Source organism: Pleurodeles waltl, chromosome 11, assembly GCF_031143425.1.
Source record: "Pleurodeles waltl isolate 20211129_DDA chromosome 11, aPleWal1.hap1.20221129, whole genome shotgun sequence".
Classification (NCBI taxonomy): domain Eukaryota; kingdom Metazoa; phylum Chordata; class Amphibia; order Caudata; family Salamandridae; genus Pleurodeles; species Pleurodeles waltl.
Window position 1 is genome coordinate 1,002,355,906 of NC_090450.1, and position 21,249 is coordinate 1,002,377,154.

Sequence of the window (21,249 nt, forward strand, 5' to 3'; positions counted from 1 at the left end):
AAAATGATAGTATGGTTGGGGGATGATATGAGATCAAAGGAGATGTGTTCTTGGTGGTTTACAAATTGTAAACTTAGTGTCAGGGTAGTAGTATCGGCTGGACCAGAGGATATTAAGGATCCATCCACTGTGTGCACTTGTTCTGGAATTTCTTTGGGTCATGTTGGTATTTGTTGATTAGTGGCCCAAGTCTTATCCATGTATATGCCACTAGCACCACAATCAAGTAAAGCCATTGTTCTTTCTTGATGGCCATCAGGTAGCTGTAACATCACAGGTAACATGAACAAAGTAGTGGCATTGTCCTTGAATGAATTGATGGAAGGTATTGCCGATGATCCCGAGGACGGGAAGTGGCGTTTCCCGATGGCCTTTGAGGACGAACGGGGCAGGTACGAAGCATGTGGCCAGCAGCACCACAATACATGCACAATCCTTTCTTAAGTCTGTCTTCCCGCTCGCTAACGGAAAGTGGGCCTCGAGTGGTATCCACTTGCATAGGTTCACCCTCTATGTCTCTGGCAGGAGACGAGGTTCCTCGGAACGATGCAAAAAAAAACCGTGAAGTGCTTGGCTGGGAAGATCCTCTACTCTTTCTCTTCTCCAATTGTCGTTCTTGGAGACGGTATTCGATGGAAAGTGCTTGATCCATCAGACCACGATGATCTTCAACTCGGGTGGAGTGTACTAACTCATCTTTTATTTCTTCTTTAAGTCCTCTACGGAATAAAGTCACCAGAGTTCGTTCCACCCAGGTGGTCTCCGCCACTAGCTGTCAAAAGCGAGTGATATATTGAAGGACATCTTGTGAGCCTTGTTGGATGTCACATAAGGCTTCTTCCGCAGAGGCCTCCAATCCTGGACGACTAAACATTTGTTTAAACCGATTCACGAAGGCGGAATAGTCCGACAATACCGAGTCATTGGATGATACCATAAGGGTTGCCCAGGCCAAGGCAGGACCGGATAATGCACTGATAAGATATCCCACCTTTGTCCTGTCGTGGGAGAATTGGGTAGGTCGGAAGGCGAAATACACAGTTAATGCATCTAGGAATTCACGCAGTTTTGTTGGTTCACCGGAGAAACAAGGAGTAGAGGTGGAGACAGTCGGAACATCGCCACTGCGGAAAGCCAAAGCCTGTCATAAAGCAGCATTCTCATTACGTAATTGTTGTAGTTCCTGAGCCTGTTGCTGAATAGTTGCCAGAAGAGATTGATCAGGATCTGCAGCAGCCGCCACTGTATCATCCATGGTGTTAGATGACGTCGGGAGAATTTGGAGCTGCAATCTGGCACGACTCACGTGCTGCTTACACCTGGAATCCGCAGATCGAGTGGCGTGGGTCTTGAATGTTCGGCCTTTGCCCAGGTAGGGGTGACTCTTTCTGGTAGCCACGGTGCTGTAGGCAATGGAAACACCAAGAACAGACCATGCCCTTCAGAAATAGCGCCAGAGGGGAAAAAAAACTGAAAAGGGGAAAAAAGCCTCCAAACAGATAGATTCCTGAAACAGGAACAAAAGAACAGGAATCAACAGAGGCAAAAATACAGGAAATGCACTGAACCGACGAGAATCTGCACAGGAAGGCAAAGAAACAGGAGCGAAGACACCATCCGAACAGAAAGTGTTGCAGCGCAAGGAGAGAAAGAATCACAGCCCTTAAATACCTACAAACAGGAAGCGACCAACAGGAAGTACAAGGACACCATCTTAGATAGGGAAAAGATACATAGAATAGAATGAACTAGGAGCCATAGAGAGCAGGGAACAAGGAATGTTGGGAAAAGAAGGGAGATATGGGAAGGAAGAAGAAACATAAAGGAAGGCACAACCAGATAGCCAGAAAAAGCAGAAAAGAAAAGAACAGGTGAGTGGGGGGGTCAGACCTGCCTGCAAGCGCGGTGAAGGAAAGGAAAATGAGGCCCCATGCCTAATTTGGGGCCTCAGAGAATGCAGAGTAGTCTAGGGGCGCGGCGCGTCTTGTGGCCGTGTGCCGAGCCGAATGTTCGGCTCGAGATGCACATGGCGGCGCGACAGCAGTGTATTTAAGTTTTGCATGTCCTGGTAGGGGAAATCTCTTAAATGTGTTTTCCGCTATTGCCAGGCCTACCTCTTTTATAGGATAACATTGGGGTTACCTTATTAGATTTCATAAGGATAGCTTCCCAATGGGAGCAGATAAACACTTCAAGATTGATGTACTTGGAATTGTAATGACAAATCTACTTTTATGGTGAAGTCAGAATTTAGATTACAATTTCAAAAATGTCAATTTTAGAAAGTTGGCATCTTCTTGCCTAAGCCTCCAGCCTGTCTCTGGGTCACATGACTTGGTGTAGTTGTCAGTTAGTCTATTTGTATTCCTCCAAGACAGCCACACATAATAGAGAGCTTAAGTGTGCCTAGGTGGGCCATTGCTGGCAGGACAGGTGACAGAGCTGTGCACAGCCCCTTTTACACCTGAATAGGCTGTGTCCTGCTTTCACACAAAGGGCTGCACACCCCCAGTAGTTAGTCTGGAGCCACGGCAGGGGAGGCGGGAAACCTCTAGGAACTTCTCCCACTTCAAAGAAGGCACCACGTATAAATATTCAACCTCAGACACCAACTCTTCAGTACACTTCTGGTCCTATGGAAAACTCTGTAGGAAGAAGGGCTGCCTTGCTGCTGAAAGGACTGTCACTCTGCCGGACTGCTGCCCTGAAGGACTGACGCTCTGCTGCCATACTGTCCTCTGGCCTGAACGAGAAGGACGAGCTCTACAACCAGTACCCAGGTCTGCCAGAGTGACTCCAAGGGCTAGTCTCTTGTAAACAGCTCCTGGACTCTGCACTTGCGAGTCCTACCCTGCCAAGTGGTGCCACCCCAGTACTTGACCCTTGGAATAGGACCTGAAAGTGCTCTGCCAACCCTTCTGGGGACCCAGCAGAACTGACGCATCTCCTCTGTTGTGCAGCACAACTCTGAGCAGAACCGACGCATTGTGTCTGCAGTGTAGATCCTTTCTCAGCTCCAGGACTTTACATCACCCTCACAGCCTCATCAGAACCACTGCTGCATGATGCATTCCAGATGCAGGCCCTCCCATCGCATGCCCCTCATCAATGATATCTCCGATGATGATGATGATGCAGGACTCTGCATCGCAAGCCCTGTAGTTTCTTCAGAACCAGCCAGTGCAGGATGCATCCTCGACACAGGGATTAACATTGCAAGCTCCCTTGCTGACAGCCTCCTCGACAATGATGCAGAACCTCGCATCATAAGCCCTGCTGCTTCTTCAGACCATAGCTGTGCAATTTACCTCGACCATGACATCGCCTTGGCTTTGTGATGTATTCTCAACATGGGACCTCGCAACATTCTGCGACCAGAATTCAAGGTACTCTTGCTCAGATAGCCTAACTGGGCCTCCATAGCTGGCCCATGATTTGCCTGAACTTGTGACTTTGTCCCAGTGAGGCACGACCAGATAGCCACAGTTGGTGCGTTATGCTTTTTGGCACTATATTCACTGAAATCTTTGAAATTGCATATCTCCATTTCTACTATTTGGATTTTTGTCATTTTGGTCTTTTTATTTCTTGCTTTGTGTTTACACTTTATTACCGTTTGAAGTAGTGCTGCATAAATACTTTACACATTGCCAGTAAGTTAAGCCTGGCTACTCCGTGCCAAGCTACCAGAGAGCTAAGTACAGGTTAATTTGGGGTTAGCTTGTGATTTCAGGGTGGCAAGGATTATGGTTGCTGCTTGAGTAGCATTTTACCCCCACAAACCAGTAACCTAGTTTCTTACAGAGGCCCACAGTTTCTCTAGATATCTCATGAGTCTGATATTCTTTATGTCACACACTTGAAATCTAGACATACGATGCACCTAAAGTTTATGTCACACTCACTGAGGTCTATGTATGTCGGACACACCTAAGTCCCAACATGTTACACACACCTGAAGTCCAGAGATGAAAACATGCAAAGCCCAACACTTCTCTGTTCTACTTATGCATTTGACATGCCTATATGTCACAAACACCTGAAGTCTCCATATGCCTCACACACACCTGAAGTGTCCGTATGTCACACTTACCTACAGTCTCTATATATTATACACACCTGGAATCTGTATGCGTCACAAACACCAAATGTCTCTTTATGTCACACATACCTTCAGTCTGTATATGTTACATATACCTGAAGTCTTCAGATGTCACGCACACTTGAAATCTCTATATGTAACATTTACCTGAAGTCTCTGTATGGAACACACACCTGTTGTTTCTATACGTCTCACACACACCTGAAGCCTCTATATGTGTCACATACCTGAAATCTCTATGTTACACGCACCTCAGGTAATCAAATGTCACACACCTGAAGTCAAGAAAGGCAACAGAACAAGAAGCACACAGAACCCACCCATTCTCTATACATCTCAAGCACCTGAAGTCTAGAATAGCATAGTACAGAAAGCTATAGGGACCACAGCTTCTCTGTACATCTCAGGCAACTTAGGCATCTATATCTCACATGCACCTGAAGTTCAGAAAGGTCCAGTACAGAAAGCTATAGGGTCAACTGCTTCTCCGTACATCTCACAAACCTGAGGTGTCTAAATGTCACACGCACCTGAAGAAAAGAAAGGCACAGTACAGAACGCTATAGGGTTAACCACTTCTCTGTACATCTCGGGCACCTGAGGTGTATATACTCACACACACACACCTGAAGTCCAGAAAGGCACAGGACAGAAAGCTATAGGGTCAGCTGCTTGTCTGTACATCTCATGCACCTGAGGAGTCCATAAGTCACACGCACCTCAAGTCCAGAAAAGCACAGTACAGGAAGCTATAGGGTCCAATGATTCTCTGTACATGTCACACACCTGAGGCTTCTATATGTCACACACACCTGAAGTCCAGAAAAGCGCAGTACAGGAAACTATAGGGTCCGCTGATTCTCTGTACGTCTCACACCTGAGGCATCTATATGTCACACGCACCTGAAGTCCAGAAACGCACAGTACAGGAAGCTATAGGGTGCAATGATTCTCTGTACATGTCGCACACTTGAGGCTTCTATATGTCACACACACCTGAAGTCCAGAAAGGCACAGTACAGGAAGCTATAGGGTCCACTGATTCTCTGTACATGTCTCACACCTGAGGCATCTATATGTCACACGCACCTGAAGTCCAGAAAGGCACAGTACAGGAAGCTATAGGGTCCACTGATTCTCTGTACATGTCTCACACCTGAGGCATCTATATGTCACACGCACCTGAAGTCCAGAAAGGCACAGTACAGGAAGATGTGGGTGCTCTCGTTCGCTTCGGCTCGATGCAGCCTCTGGGTCTGAAAAGTACAAAGGATGCACTCAGTTAGAGAGGACCGTACAAGAGCTATATGATCAAAAACAGGTACAGTTTTGTTTCACAGGCATGCTAAACTATGGAATAGGCAAGACTTGAGTCTGGTATGGAAGAAATTCTAGCAAACCAGGGCCTGAGGGCACCAGTCCAACCCAGTTGCAAGTACTGATTATGGAACACCGGGTCACAGGAGGACCACTGTGCAGAACTGGCAAGACTTGAGAGTCAAGTAAGGACCACATGCTGACACACCTGCGTTCATGGGCAACCTAATGTGCAAGACCAGATTCTAGCATGAAATAGGTCCTGGAACATCTCGTCATAAGGGCACCATTAATGCAGAAATGGCCAACTACAGTCTAGTGTGGAATACGTACTGGCAAACGTTATCAATAGGACCATTTCTGCATAAAAGCAACACTTAAGTCTGGCATACGCCACGTGATAACATGCTTTGGTACATGGGCACCAATGCAATCCAATGTGCAAGACCTGATTCGGGCACAGAATTTGTATTGGCAGACCTGAGCACATGAGTACCAACTCAAATCAATGGACAAGAACTGAGTCTGGTATGGGACATATAGAGGCATACCAGTTCACAAGGAGAATTGGCAACCCTTGAGTCTAACATGCCTTTTGTACTGGCACACTTGGTCATGGAGGAGACCATTACTACCAAATTGTAGTCTCAAGTTTAATATGGATCAGGTGTTGGCGTGCCCAGGCACAAGTCCCACGAATGGAAAGCAGCAGACTTTGTCTTGGGAGACATATTGGCACGCCTGGGCACAAATTCCATAGAGTTGACACGAGTTGAGTTTGTCAGGGCATAGATGTTGGTACATTGGACCTAGGGGCAACAATCCATCAGAACGTAGACTCAAGTGCACTAGTCCCACAGAATGGAGAGGATTTGCCTTTGGCATGGCATACATATGGACACACCTGGACATAGAGGCCCCAGTCCTTCAGAACGGACAGTACATGATTCTTGTACAAAATAGGTGCTGGCACACTGTAAAACAGTTGATTAGTTGTTCAGGATGTGGATCCTTCACAAACAATAAGTCCACAACCCTAAATCGATGGAGAGCCAAGTAGCCTGTTGTAGCACTTGACTCTGTCAGAGTAGTGAGGCAGAGCAGTTCAAGGCCTACACAGAGGATGTGGTCTGGGCTACCACCTTCAGACCACAAGTATGCAAAAACAACATTATTCACTATTGCAAAATAATTTTCAAATATTTATAAATTAATTTACAACTAAGTGCACAATGGCAGATGGAATTACCTATGGTAACACCCTCCTAACAGTTCACACCCCTAGTGAGCCCTAATCCTGATAACCACATTACCCCCAAACTAGGCACAAAAGCATGTGGTGTCATTATCAAAAGGCTGACCAACTGGCTTTGTCACGGTGTCACCACATTAATTAAACCAGAAAGCCTATCACCAGTTAAAATAAAGATGGTTCTATCTTACAATGATATTATTTAGTGCATGTAATAAATCACTGCTAACTTTGTCATTGTCAATAAATCGTTTAATGCATGTAATGATGCGCTGTTGATTTGTCATTGTTGATAATGTCTTTCCAAGACTCTCCTTAATATATACAATAGCTCATTGTTAACTTTGTCATTGTCTATAGTCATTTCAATTTCAACAAACTATCAGCACAAGTCTTTTTTCAACTTCGAACGTCCTGCCGGCCCACCAATAGTGATTCTTCCACTCCAAGACCCTTAAGCAATACCACCAAGCTCCAGAAGTGCTTGGAATAAAACAACCTTCTCCTGGGGTCATCAATGTAACTTCCTGTGAGACTTGTGGCAACCTTTGGGAAACTTTAAGGGATGTTCTTGTGGGTACTGCCGCACTCCTGGTAGACCCACAAACACTTTGTTTGATGTTGGTGGTGCTCTGGACCTTCTTAGGGAACTAAAAGATACCACATGTATTTGTTTTTAGCATGCCAGAGGTTTCGGACTCTCCTTCTCCCAACAACAAGCCTTCTTTTTCCTTTATATTTATGTAAATGAGCTTCTTTAGTGCATTTTTTTGACTGCAGGAGTCAGAGCCTAATCAGTCACTCGCAATGGTTATATGTTGAGACAACAGTGATGCCCCTCACTCCTGTGGTCCTTGCTGGCTCCACAGATGATGCAGAGCTGTTTTACAGCTGTACAAGGCCTGTATACACTGAATGAAGGTGATAAGTCTGTTGTTGGTGCACCCACCCCCTCCAGACATGGTACAGGTTGGGGAGGGATTTGAGCAGGGGGGATGTTTTGCAACCTGGAGCTTGACAGAGGTTTCTTTTGTCTCACTGCGTTAGTCACAGTCTGAGGCTTTCCAAAGGGAAAACAACTTCACTGGGCAAGGGACTCTATGCACACCCCATATCCAATTTTGTGTTGCATCAACCCCCAGGGCCTTTGGCCCTACCCGTGAAATGCTCCTCACACCTTTCTGAGTGTTTCTGGGCCCCATTGGGCCATCTTTGATAGGGGGAGTGTTGTTTTGCTACTGGTGGCTATCCTTAGCCAACAGAAGTGATTTCCTCAGGCCTCCAGACTGCACTTCTATATTTCTGTAGGAGCATGCTTTTTCTACTCTACCTCCTGCAAAGGACCTGTCTCCTGTCACAGAGCTTAGCACCTCTCCTGGGTATTCCTCAGCAGCTCACCCCAGGACCTGAAGTCAGAGTGCCTCCTCCCTGCCTCCACCCTCCAAGTTCCACAGCCTCCTTTGGCCACTTGCGGAGCACCATTGTCAGTGGAAGGCGTCCATCTGAAGGTTTCTCTTCTGGGGGACCAGTTCACAGATGATCCAGGGGAACCCTCCAGGGGTCCCACAACGGTCATCTGTCTGCTGTCCCCCACAGGGTGTAACAGAACCTGAGCCACAGGTCCTGGAAAAACAAATCCTAATCCTTGGGTGCCAATTGAAATCAGAAGTCCTTGAGTCCATCTTTGCAGTAGGGGTCCGGTGCCTTCTCCTGCGGCTGGGCATTCCTTCAGCACTTCCGGGACAGATTTTTCTCAAACGTCTCTCCTTTGTGCAAGGTTTTTAATTATAATGTAAATCCCAGAAACTAGGCACCTCTGTCCAATCCTGTGGTGACACATCATCATTGCACGCCAGCACCAAACATCCTGCACAGCAGTATGGGAATATCCAAGATGGTCCACTAAGTGGTCTCTTGAAAGACCATCTCTTAGAGTCTACACCCTTCCCCACAGCTGCCTGATCTCATCTCTCCAAAATCTGAAACAGCAGGTGTCCCCTCCTCCCCCGTGACTGCCTCCTGCGATCTGGCTGCCCTCCTTTGATTTTATGGGGTTGACGCGTCCCAGGCAGGTGCAGTGTGAAAAAAATGTATTAACACATACAGTGCCCACACTCCCCTCTCCCTGGAGCAGGCGTAATTATTGGTAATGGCCCTATTTGATCCTCCAGCTGGCCAGCAGAGTAATTAGGTCAGCCCAGCATTGTGATTTAATGACCTGAATGTAATTAGTTGCAGAATCAGAGAAAATGTTTAAATTCTACAGTACCGCAAAGGAGAACAGATACATGGAAAAGAATGTCAGATCTTAGTTGACCCAACAAAAGAAACTAGGAATTTTGTATCTGAACCAGTCTGGTCACGTACAGCGGCACCAAAGATTCCCCTATGTACCATCTTCAGCCTTTACCTCTGCCCACTTATCACAACCTGGAAGGCTACCTGCTACATAAATAAACATGGATGACAATGTTTCTTTAAACTGAACCACTTCAAGGAACTCATTGTAAAGAGCTTCAACTCCTTGTCAGAGGTACTAAGCACTATATAAATGCAATTTCAATCCAAGAATACTGTTTTAATTGGCTTTCGATGGTGCGCAGGTGATATAGTCCAATCCAGCAAAAAGCCATTACACGTCCACAATCTCAAAACCATAGCCATGGGCATTGCTCACCCACAACATTCAGTGCTCAAATTATATTATTACTTTGTTCCTCCAGCCATGTCCTCGGTCTCTTCTGATGCTTTCACTCGATGCTCTGCCCAGAAGTAAAACAACTAGTGAAGCAGCCAACCATCAATTCCCATCTTGTCTATGCAAGACTGCTCAAAGTAACCAATTAAAAGACTAAGGCCCTCATTACAACCTTGACGGGCGGCCGCCGCACTCCAGCTGCGGTCATTTTGAGATCCCCACTGGGCTGGCGGGCGGAAACCTGGTTTCCGTCCGCAGGCCCAGCGGGGATAACGGCCGCAGCACAGGAGCAGGCTCCAAATGGAGTTGCACCCATCTCACTTTTCACTTTCTGCATAGCAGACAGTGAAAAGCTGCACAGGGCCGTGTCAGGGGGCCCCTGCACTGCCCATGCCAGTGGCATGGGCAGTGCAGGGGCCCCCAGGGGCCCCTCAACTCCCCGTACCGCCAGCCTTTTCCTGGCGGTTCAAACTGCCAGGAAAAGATTGGCGGTAGGGGATTCGTAATCCCCTGGGCAGCGCTGCCCTGGCGGATTAAAACCGCTGGACTGAAGTGGCGGTAAACCGCAAGTCCCGGCAGTATGCCAACTGTGCTTCCGCCACGGTTGTAATGCCATGGGAAGCACCGCCAGCCTGTTGGCGGTGCTTCCGTCGGAACAGCCGTGGCGGTCTTTGACCGCCAGGATTGTAATGACCCCCTAAATGTCCCTCTTCAAGTTGTTTGAAGTGCACCAACCCAAGTAATTGTGCACTGTGGAAGCCTCCAGAGAAGCACTTTGTAAATGCCTTCCTTTAACCACCACTTTAGATTGGTCATAAATCACCAGACCAAAACACCAAATTAGAAGTTCTCCTTGCACCTGAGAATACCGGTACTCATGGCAGGCGCAGGGTGACCGTTTATTAAAACACAAATACAGGACGTTCCCCGATATCAGAACCGAGGGGCATGGAATGATGTAATTGACAGCGCTCATCAATATATAAAAAATAGATAATAAAGTAGGGGTGGGCGATGAACTCCGCTCACGGAGTTTGCTGCGTTCTTCCTACTCCGCACTCTGTGTAGAGAACGGAGTTCCAAAAAGCTCAGTGAAGCAGAGTTTTTTTCCTCATTCACGTTTGCCAATGTTAAGTTGGTGAGGAAAGTCACCAACTCCCAATGTGAATTCTCAATGCAGATGGTTGCGGATGGTGGCTACTGTCCACGTTGAGAAATTCGTTCACTTTGAGGAAGTTGCAGCTCGAGTGGTCAATCTACTCGAGCGGCAGAAAAGAAGAAGCTCCCTCTTGCACTGTGCATGGTGCCGTTTGCACGGATTTTTTAACGAGGGACAAACACCTGGTGCTAAAAATCAGCGCGAACGGCAAGATCTAATGCACTACGCCGCTTGAGGACCAGAGGTTTTTTTTTCCACTTCATGGAACTCCGCAAACTCTGCCCGGGCCTACAATAAAGTGTTAAGAGGGCAAACATAATATTTCCACTTTGTGTTAATTAAATGTCTTTCTGCTAAGGGATGCTAACTAAACCTGCATTGAAACTTATGAAAACTTGCCTCCCTCTGTGCTCAGTCAGCTCTCTGAGAACCGGGACATGTGCTAAACTTACTGAAACTTGCTGTGGCAGATGGTAAAAAACAGGGACTGTCCTGCTAAAGCTGGGATGCCCAGTGCCTAATTTGAGCTGGTGATTGCTAGTGGGGCCCACCGGCAGTCCTTCTTGTGGATTGGCACATATGTGTCCTCATTAGACATTGACTGTCAGCAAGAGATGGAAAAGCACACGGTGGAAAGGAGGAGGAAGGAGAAGATGGAAAAACTGTAATAAAGGGAGAAAGCAGGAACATGCAAGAGTGAGAAAGAGGGGCAGGGTGTAACTGCTAGAGTGTTAAACAGGCATAAGGTAGTTTCAAGACTATGCATTTGTGTGCCAACATTTGATACCTCTAGCTGTGGGCTTCTGAGCAAAGCCTTGGGCACAGGTGCTCATTTTTAGAAATTAAGCAGTGGGGATGCCTGTACATCCTAGGCAGGGAAGAAGAGGCATAAAAGAGGTTGAGGCTACCCTGTGCCCCTGTTGCTGCCCCACAGATCAGCATCAGCCGTGAAAAGCTCCCGTCTCCTTGGACCTTTGAGGTGTGTTGATCCAAACCCCACTCATCCAACTCCTCCAGTGCTTAATTTGTAGAATAATAAGTGCCGTTGCTCAAAGCGCTGCTCAGAAACCGGCGGTGGCACCTGCACGCCAACTACCACACTGTGTGGTCTTAAATCCACCTCAGGCCACTTTAATCCACCGACAGGAAAAGGGGGACAGAGCAAACTGAAAGTGTTCTGAATGCATCATGAAATGCAGACAATGCCTCTGGGTTGCAGAACAGGTATATGAACTGAAGGAGGAGGACAGGTAGGTTGATATATTTTTTATAATTTTTGGGCCCATCGCACAGGGGAGAAAAATTCAATGGCCCCGGCCCCGTTAAATAAGTGCTGGTGCTAAGCACCTGAAACCACCAGCACAAATTAAGCACTGAATTCCTCCCTCCTGGGCCAAGTCACGAGTTGGACCAGGGAAAACATGACTAATGTTTAATTAAGTCTCCCACGTAGAGACAAAAAAGAATCCCTCTTTTCAAGGAATTTGGAAGACAACAAAGTACAGTAAAGAGGCTCATTTTTGAGGGACTACCTACGCTGCCAAATACAGTTTTGTAGCACAATAAATAACACTTTAATGGAGCTCAGTTACTCAAACCCAGATGGGTGAAGGGCTGAGCCAGCCCTACCAGGTTTCAAAGTCAGGGAGTGAGGTCACTTATACTCCAATAATGAGACACATGACCCTATGAGTAGTAAGTGATGCGTAGATAGCAGATATAATCATGAATTAAAGGGTATCACATAAACTACCATGAATACTCCTCCCCTGACATGTGGATTGGAAATGAAAGCAAGTGATGAACTTTGAAAGACATCAGGTTGGTGGGAGAGGGTTTGTAAAGAGCTGTCAGAACTGAGGTTTTAGAAAGACTGCACCCCTTGAGGCAGCTCAACAAAAGACCAGGGAGATATGTGTTCTGTTTTTCAAAGTGTTTCTTTACATCTGTCCAAATGTAGCACCATTGTCAGCATGATTGTGTACATCAGGGGCCTCCAACCTTTTCTGCAATGAGAGCTACTTATGGTCTATAAAAATTCTACCGAGCTACAAACATCATCATAGTTACCACATTAGACAAGATTACATTAGTGGTCACCATATGCAAAGATGACCAGCAGTGATCACCTCATTGTATCGGGCATGTGTGGCTGGCAGTAATGTAATAATGCTTTGTCAGTGTGGAATGCCTCTACGTGGGTAATTCAGAACAGCCAAAGATGCAATGCCCCTGGCAACAAGTTGATCTTAGTATAATATTGGTAATAAATGTCCCCAATACCGCTTGCTTTTTTCACTCAAATATCAGCCTTAAATACATGTTGGAAATTCAACCATTTTTCTCCACATATCAGCCTATGATTTTTGAAAATATGCACATTTTCATCTCAAATATATGCTTTTCAGTTTTGAAATACATATATTTATTCAACCGAGCACAGGCTTCTAATTTAGTTGACTAGGCTGCACATAGGAGAGCTACTTTCAGCTAGCTGGAGAGCTACCAGGAGGAGCTACTCGTTGGAGAAGCCAACAGGGGGCTGTTCCCATTCACACCCTTCAGTCTTCACTGCTTTTCGAAGAGGTGAGCTCATCACAGTACCTTCTCAGAACATCAACTAGTCTTTAAAGTGATGCTTCGTTCACTCTGTACAGTATGAAGTGAGGTACTGAATGAACGCTCCTGATACCGCCAGGGTACCTGAAGGGTGGTAAGGCAGGTCCATGGGTTTATGAGAATCTTGTGCGGAACCTGAGCCGGGAGCATCAGTATGACAGCAAGGTCCACACCGCATGGGTCACCTTCCCCGGTGACCCTATTGTGATCCATCTTCCAGCGGGTGTGCGATCGCAGTCTCAAATAGAACACAGTCTGGAGCACCTACATGTGCTATATAGTATGTGCCTACTTATGCTCTGGAATTTGCTCTTGAGCTCCTATATGGCTCTGGAATTTGCTCTATAGTGCCTACATCATCTCTGGGATATAGTTTGTGCCTACCTATGCTCTGGAATTTGCTCTTGAGCTCCTATATGGCTCTGGAATTTTCTCTATAGTGCCTACATTTTCTCTGGGATATAGTTTGTGCCTACTTATGCTCTGAATTTGCTCGAGCTCCTATATGGCTCTGGAATTTTCTCTATAGTGCCTACATATTATCTGGGATATAGTTTGTGCCTACTTATGCTCTGGAATTTGCTCTTGAGCTCCTATATGGCTCTGGAATTTGCTCTATAGTGCCTACATATTCTCTGGGATATAGTTTGTGCCTACTTATGCTCTGGAATTTGCTCTTGAGCTCCTATATAGCTTTGAAATCTGCTCTATAGTGCCTACATGTGTTCTGGAATTTGCTCTAAATGCCTTCGTGGTCTTTAGAGCCTACATGTGCTCTGCAATTTGCTCTAGGCACCTATATGTGCTCTAGAATTTGCTCTAGACACCTATATGTGCTCTGGAATTTGCTCTAGACACCTATATGTGCTCTGGAATTTGCTCTAGAGCACCTATATGTGCTGTGGAATTGTCAGGCTTGTACCTTTCCGTTGGAGTAAAATGGACACAATGTGGTTCCCAACTTCCTTATGAATCAAACGGACTCCAAAAGAAGTCACGCCTGCCCCACCAGGATAAAGGGACGAACGTTGACCAGGACCAGACCAGACTGCCACTGTGCGATGTCTGGTGTCTTTGTAGGTTACTGTAAACACAAGGACAACCTTTAGTATCTAGAATACTCAGTTTAACTTCTTCCCAATTTTAAGTAATCTACGCTTGATTTACCTAATGTCCCTTCTTCCCTTTCTTTTAGGTGCTGGTTCCGGTAGGCTGAGTTGGCTATGCAATACTTCTAAAACCATTCAAGACTGTTAATTCCACAGGTATTGGTGAGCAAATAACATTTCATGCTAGCATCTACTCATAGTATATATGCTTTACACACCTAGGTAATCAGACATATATCCCTTATAATGGGTCAGAGTTCAAACAATGTTTCTTAGGCCTAATAGTCTTTCATCTGCTGAAATCATAAACAAAGCATGTCATTAGTCTAACTAAAAGTCACTGTGCAGTAAATAATATATAAACAAGTACAAATGGCAACCTTAATGAGAGTCCTTGATATATGTGTAACAAACTCTGCTGCAAAATAGTAATAAATGTCTTTTCTGTCATTAGGTAGAAACAAAAGCATTAAATAATGGTTGACTTCACCAGTCTTTTACGAGAGGATTCCTTCAGATAAGTATTCCTTCATTGTTTTTAGTATAAACTGTAAATGTTACCAATCTGTAAAGGTTACCCCTTGAATAATGTCTCTGTCTTGTCTTTTTCTGTTTTTTTGTCAGCGGAAAGTGGCACGGAAGAAAAGGAACCCACTGACTACAATGGAGAACAAGAATCCACCGTGAGAAGACGCCACGCGCTTGGAGGAAACGAGATGGAAGGAGGACAACGCCTCCACACAGGTGAATACAGGGGCAAGGGGAGCTGATGATGAACAGTCATCATGGTGCAGTGCGTAACCTTAAAGGCAACAGGTTCCACCTTAAAGAGGCTGCCACGTTATGCGTGCAGCGCTCGACAAGAATTTGCTTTATAATGCCTGGATGTGCTCTGGACTTTGCTTGAGAGAGCTTACATGTGCTCGGGAATTTGCTCTAGAACGTCTACATGTGCTCTGGAATTTCCTCTAGAGCCCCTATAGGTGTTCTGGAATGTTCTCCTGATAGCCTACATGTGCCCTGGAATTTGCTCTAGAACATCGACATGTGCTCTGGAATTTCCTCCACAGCCCCCATAGGTGCTCTGGAATTTGCTCCATAGTGCCTGGATGTGTTCTGGAATTTGCTTAAAAGAACTTACGTGTGCCTTTGAATTTGCTCGAGAGCCTACATGTGCTCTGGAATTTGCTCTAGAACATCTACAAGGGTTCCGGAATGTGCTCTAGAATGCCTACATGTGCTCTATACTTATACTCTTCCGTTAGTGCAGATGAGTGAAGAATGCTTGGTCCACCCTTAGTCTTGTTATGGGGGTCACATGATTATTGCAACTCCCAATATGTGGAAGTACACAACTCCTATGCAATCGCCACACTCAAACTATTGAGTGAATCCCACAGATGCTCATAGTCTCTTGGAAGCAGCCTGGGTTTTAAATAGCAGCAAAGGTAGTGTCACGGAAGGTGCTGTGCAGGTATGTCTCTATTCAAGTATAAATAATTGCAGAGTGTAGTCCTAGAAAACAACAGACTTCTCAACAAGGGCAGGAGCCTGGCAGCACTCCTCAGGATCACGCAGACTGAAGACGGCTGCCCACAGGTGGTGGACCTGATGGTGTGGAGAAGCAGAGTTCACTTAAGGGATGAGTTCTCAGCTCCCTCCTGGATTGGAGCAGGGTTGAGGCAGTTCTAATGTTGATGGAGATGGACCTGCAGGTCCTTTGAGTGTAGATGGAGAGGACCTTGTCTTCTGGTTTTCTCCTTCTGCACTTTGTGGTTCCATTTCTGGAGATGTATCCGTTGCTGCTGGGCCAATGTCCACCTAATATCTCTCCCAGGTGCCTATTCTGGTGCTTTGTATGTGATGCAGTGGACCTTAAAAGTGATATGACTTGATGCGGGATTCAGCATAGTTCCTTCATGTTGGGGTGATGTGGTCAAACTTCTTCAGACCTTTGATGAGGCATGCAGCAGGGTGCAGGATGTATTCCGGAGGATAGTCTACTGCCAGGGAGATGCAGAGGAGGGCATTGCATGTACCAAGTCTGAGGGGGTAAACCTTGAACTGTTCTGAGATTGTTTCCACGAGACAAGGTTTCACTTTCTTCTGGATGAAGATTTTGGCGTTAAACCAAAATCTACTTTTACCCCCACACATCGTGTAAATTGTCTTGACGCATAATTCATAAATCCTTCCACATAATTTGCACCTCCATTGCCATATAATTCTCATGACATTTCTTACATTCTACAAGATTGTCTGCAGGACAAGCACCAGGAATGCACTGATAGGAGAGCATTGAAGGGGCTGTGAGCTAGTGGTCCTGTCCTAAATATTCAAGAGGAACATATTGTACTAGTTCAGTTTCAGGACAGCCTGTCCTCCCCAGCCTGTGATCTGCTTGGAGAGTGTAGCAGGAACGCCTGAAGCCTTCTTCCAATTTCTGAGCAGTTATCAATCAGTTAAGGAGTGAATAAAATGATGTGTGCCAAAATCAAAATGAGGCCAGCTTTGGATTTCTAGATATTTTTATTGCAATAGACAAATATCCATTTAATTTGTTCCTGGAGAAGGTTCAGATTGCGCAGTGAAAATAATGGGGTTTTATTAGGTATTCAAATAAAACTAAGGATTATTAGAAGATGCAGCTGGGATCCAAGATCAATTTCCCAGGTGCTGGGATTTAGTGGAAGCCGGGATCTTGGCACTGATATTGTGTCCTGGTCGGCCGCCTGTACTCCAGAGGTCGAATGCATGTGTGTGTATATATATATATATATATATATATATATATATATATATATATATATATATTTATGTATGGATGCATATGGTATTTCTATAGTACAAGCCTAGCCAGAAGGCAACAAAGCGCAACGTGCTCAGAGCCAGCAGCAATGACTTTTATAGCGCTCTTTGCAATGCCTAAGTTATCGGCGCTATTCACCCTACTGCATGAAAGCCAGTAGTCCTACATCAAGTAGTCAGTCGGGACAATAGTGCTCCAGTCAGGGGTGTCCATATAGGGTGGGCGGAATTTGTGGAATTTCATTCCGCCGAATTCCACAGTTACTTGAAAACTCTGCGAGAGTCTGCACGGGTGGAAATATACACATCCTGTTGCTCACACTGATTTTTAGTGCCAGGAGCTTGTTCTGTGATGAACAATCGGCGTGAGCAGCACCACATGGCGTGCCAGAGGGCACTGCTTCTCAAGCTGATTTTGCTGCCACACGAGTGGAAGGGTCACGACTGCCTGTGTTGCAGACATCTTGCGGGGTGCAGTCCCAGTGACTAAAAAAAACCTGCTATGGGAGGGCAAACTTCACTCGCCAACTTACTCTTGGGCGAGCTGCAAGCGAGAAAAAACTCTGGCATGTGGCGGACAGTGCTTAATTTGTAAATAAAAACGTGCCGGTATCCAAAGCCCTCCTCTTGAACACGCTGCTGCATTTAAATGTGCGAGCACGAAATACTGGGGCAGCGTAATCCTGAAGCCATCTCGGGCCGCTTTAATCCATTTACAGCCACTTCCTGCCCCTTCAGCTGACTCTGGCAGCTTTCTGCTTTCTCCCTTTTGTGACGCTTTTTCCATTTTCTCTTCCTCCGCCTTTCCAAAATGTGTCTTTTGCTCACAGCAAATGCTTGAGGAAGAAGAATAAGCCCCGGCCCTCAAAAATAAGTGCTGGTGGTCAGCACCGGAAACAACAAGCACAAATTAAGCACTGGTGGCGGATGGCAGAATTTGGCCAGAATTCCACCTTATAAGTGTAAAGCGGAGTGGCAAAAATTCTGCCAACTCAGCTGGCAGAGCAGAATTTATCACCCAATCCTAGTGTCCGTGACCGATCCCTGCCAGGTTTTCAGGATTTAAACACATCGATAAATGTACATACAATTAAACTAAACTGAATTCCTTTGCATAGTCCGTTTTATTCATAATCTGGCCCTCCTGGACTAATGCTGGGCGCCTCTACAATAGATTCTATGTGCTACATTCACAAAGCCCCCAGTTAAAAGGGATTATTTCTAAATTTTGTACAAATATTTGGTTTACAGGGATGCACAAAAGATTCCTGGAGTGCACCAGGAAATATACAGCATTAGATTTCCTGGACTATTGCAATGTGTAACTTCTACACCAGTTGGAAAAATTCTACATCCACAAATGTGGTGATAAAGTACTTGTCCACGCCTAACTTTTGTTTCACAATTTAGAATAGATTTTCCCTTAGAGAAATCCCTTCCTTTACACCCAGAATATGAACTTAACCTCTTTTTTATTTCCAGCCTAGAACTACACTTCTGCCTGCCTTTGACATGATCAGACTACCAAGGGTATCTAAGGAATGAAATTACCAGTATTCAGGGCACAAGCCGGAGTGAAGGGGGGTGTACGTGAGGGTAGACGGCATCCATACACTGTTTTTTTACATGGTGGACACGTCACTCCTGCCAAAAAGTTGGGGCCCCGTTGAAATATGCTGAACTGGTGCAATTTTCAGACACCAAGACACATTCATCAGAGGCTGCATGTTGTCTTCTTTCTATCCGAGCAGCAATGTGAGGGAAATTTGTTATGTTTTTAAAATTCCAGCCCGGCCCACAACAAAGGTTGATTTAAGGGGCCATCAGCCCTCCTTTTGGTGGAGTAGCAAGGAAGGGAGCTACGTGGTGCCTGGCACCCTGATGCAAACCCCAAAGAGGGATAAGAAAAGGAAACAGCGTGTTATTACTTCACAGGTATTTCAGAGAGGCCTGGCTTCGATTTATTCAGCTAATCTATATACCAGACATGCACGCACCTAAGAAGTTCAGATGTTCTGTCCCATCGTTTACACAAATAGCAATTTAAATACAACTACACCATGGTTCACCTTGGTGTCAATTTCTTCCTGGCATAGTTTGGAAAAATAAATGTATTAACTGAGGCCCAGATTTTGGTTTGGGTTGCATCACTTTGTTAGCACAACCTCGATGCAAAATCTCATTTTTAAATCTCGTAACTCACTTAAATGTACTCATGATAGATCTTGATTGGTCTTAAGATCTGATGTCACTTCCTGTGAGGTCAGGGGTTGTGATGCCACTTCCTCTGTCACAACCTGTGATGATATGTGTGATGTCACGAGCTCCGTTGTCATGCGCCATGATGTCTGTTGTATAGCGCCCAACGTTTTTAGGCCCCCACTTCTTTTTAGGACTTGTGTTCTGTCAGTATCTATCCCATGAGTAAACTTGCACATTTGTGAATAGTAAAAAGTTTGGGCCATGTGCCCACCCATGAATGTCCAGAATCCTGAAACTTGTGAAGAGAGATATTTCACCACACTGATGGTTTTTCCGCATTCAGAAATACTCGTTTCAATGTAAAATTCCATTTTAGGTCCACCACGTGATTTTTTCATGCACTCTGAGGGCGCTCTGTCAGAATTTGCCATGATACCATGGTAGTGATCACTTACACTGTACACAATCTAAATTAAATTGAACTTAGATGCACAACAGCAGCTGTGAAACAGGCCATACTCGAGGCCTCAGGTGTATGAATCCATGACTGCTCCGCAGAGGTTCACACATTAAGTCAAGTGATGGAGCCGGGATTCAACAAGGATGTGGCCAGTGATGCTAACATTGTCCTCTGTGAGTGGTCTCTTGTTAGTATCACCACCTGCCTTCCACTCAGGTGTAGGATGGACAGAACTAACCGGATCTTCTCAGGGAGCAGCTCTGCAGAGCATCTCACACAACGTGCACCCCTAAAGTACACATTCACTTAGAAGGTTTCCGAGTAACCGACGTATATTGTTACACAACTCAATGGTGTCACAAACACTATTGTGTGCTGGAATCGCGCAGCATCACGAGGCACCACGCTGCCTTTATTTGGAAAAGTGGACTAAAAGGGCGGGAACAGCATTTTGACGCCTCGTCAGGGATAGCAAGCGCTATATAAAATACAATTACGAACACCCTTATGCTCACGTGGAAACCCAGATGTATTTAAAAAGCGTCAGATGCGCTGAATGGAAACCTAACACCGATTCAAACATGGTACAGCCCGAATACTGCGCAGCATTCCATTCTTTAGGATGTGAAATTACACATTTTTGCAGCTTTGGACAACTGTCCATCCACTGAAGTTTGTACTGGAGGGGAAACTGGCAGGGACGGATTGGGAACTTAAAACAGCGCCACAAAAGTGATAAATTCAGCCCCCATTTGCACCAAGTGAGTGAGCCCCGACGCGTCAGCCACCGGCAGAATGGGGTCTGGATTTGTACCCGCACCGCCAGTATTTGATGTCTGGCCGGTACAGAAAGAAATAAGCAGAATCTCACAAAGCTGGTTATTTTAGGCTTTTTGTGCATACTTCAAACAGCAAATATAAATTCAAAGTACTTTTAAATGTGTTCTAGGACCGCATTAATGAGTCATGACTGATACTGAAGTAAACAGAGGCAGAAAAACCATCTCCCAAGTGAATAGATGCCATTTTGTTTACAGCCCTGTTCCGCGCCATGTCCAGGCGCTTGAAGACTCCTTAAACACCAACAAATGGGTGGTATTTAGATGGGCGGTATTTAGATGGGCGGTATTTAGATGAGTGGTATTTATTTATTTTAGCAGCAAGGGGGCCTCAGGCTGAGACACCATCTAAAGCAGTGGTTTTCAACTTTTTAATGCTGCACCCCTCCAGTGGAAAAAAATCACCCCCTTCTCAGAATTTTTCACAATTAATCTTTTAAGTTGGAAATGTTCAAAGATGTCTAGACTTATTTAAACATTGCAGTTACCTTCGGTTACCTTTTTTTTAAATGCAAAAAATAGTTTTCTGCTTAAAACAAAGCTCTGTTATCTGCATAATGCTTCTTTTGGTCAGAGCCTGGCGCCCCCCGGGATCACTTGAGGGCCCCCAGTTTGAAGACACCTGATCTAAAGCCTGTTTTGCCTTATGGACATTGCGCTCAGCGTAACCGGCACCAACACTCT

At 45.5% G+C, this 21,249-nt stretch overlaps 1 protein-coding gene across 2 annotated transcripts in view; it reads right to left on the reverse strand.

Annotated features, from left to right (window-relative positions):
* The window catches only part of ADGRD1 (adhesion G protein-coupled receptor D1), a 634,610-nt gene that overhangs the window by 205,405 nt on the left and 407,956 nt on the right, over positions 1 to 21,249 (reverse strand). For both annotated transcript variants that reach the window (XM_069215354.1, XM_069215353.1), the window contains one exon: positions 5,285 to 5,358. In XM_069215354.1, the coding sequence (XP_069071455.1) occupies positions 5,285 to 5,358 (74 nt within the window). The remainder of the gene's footprint in view (positions 1 to 5,284; positions 5,359 to 21,249) is intronic.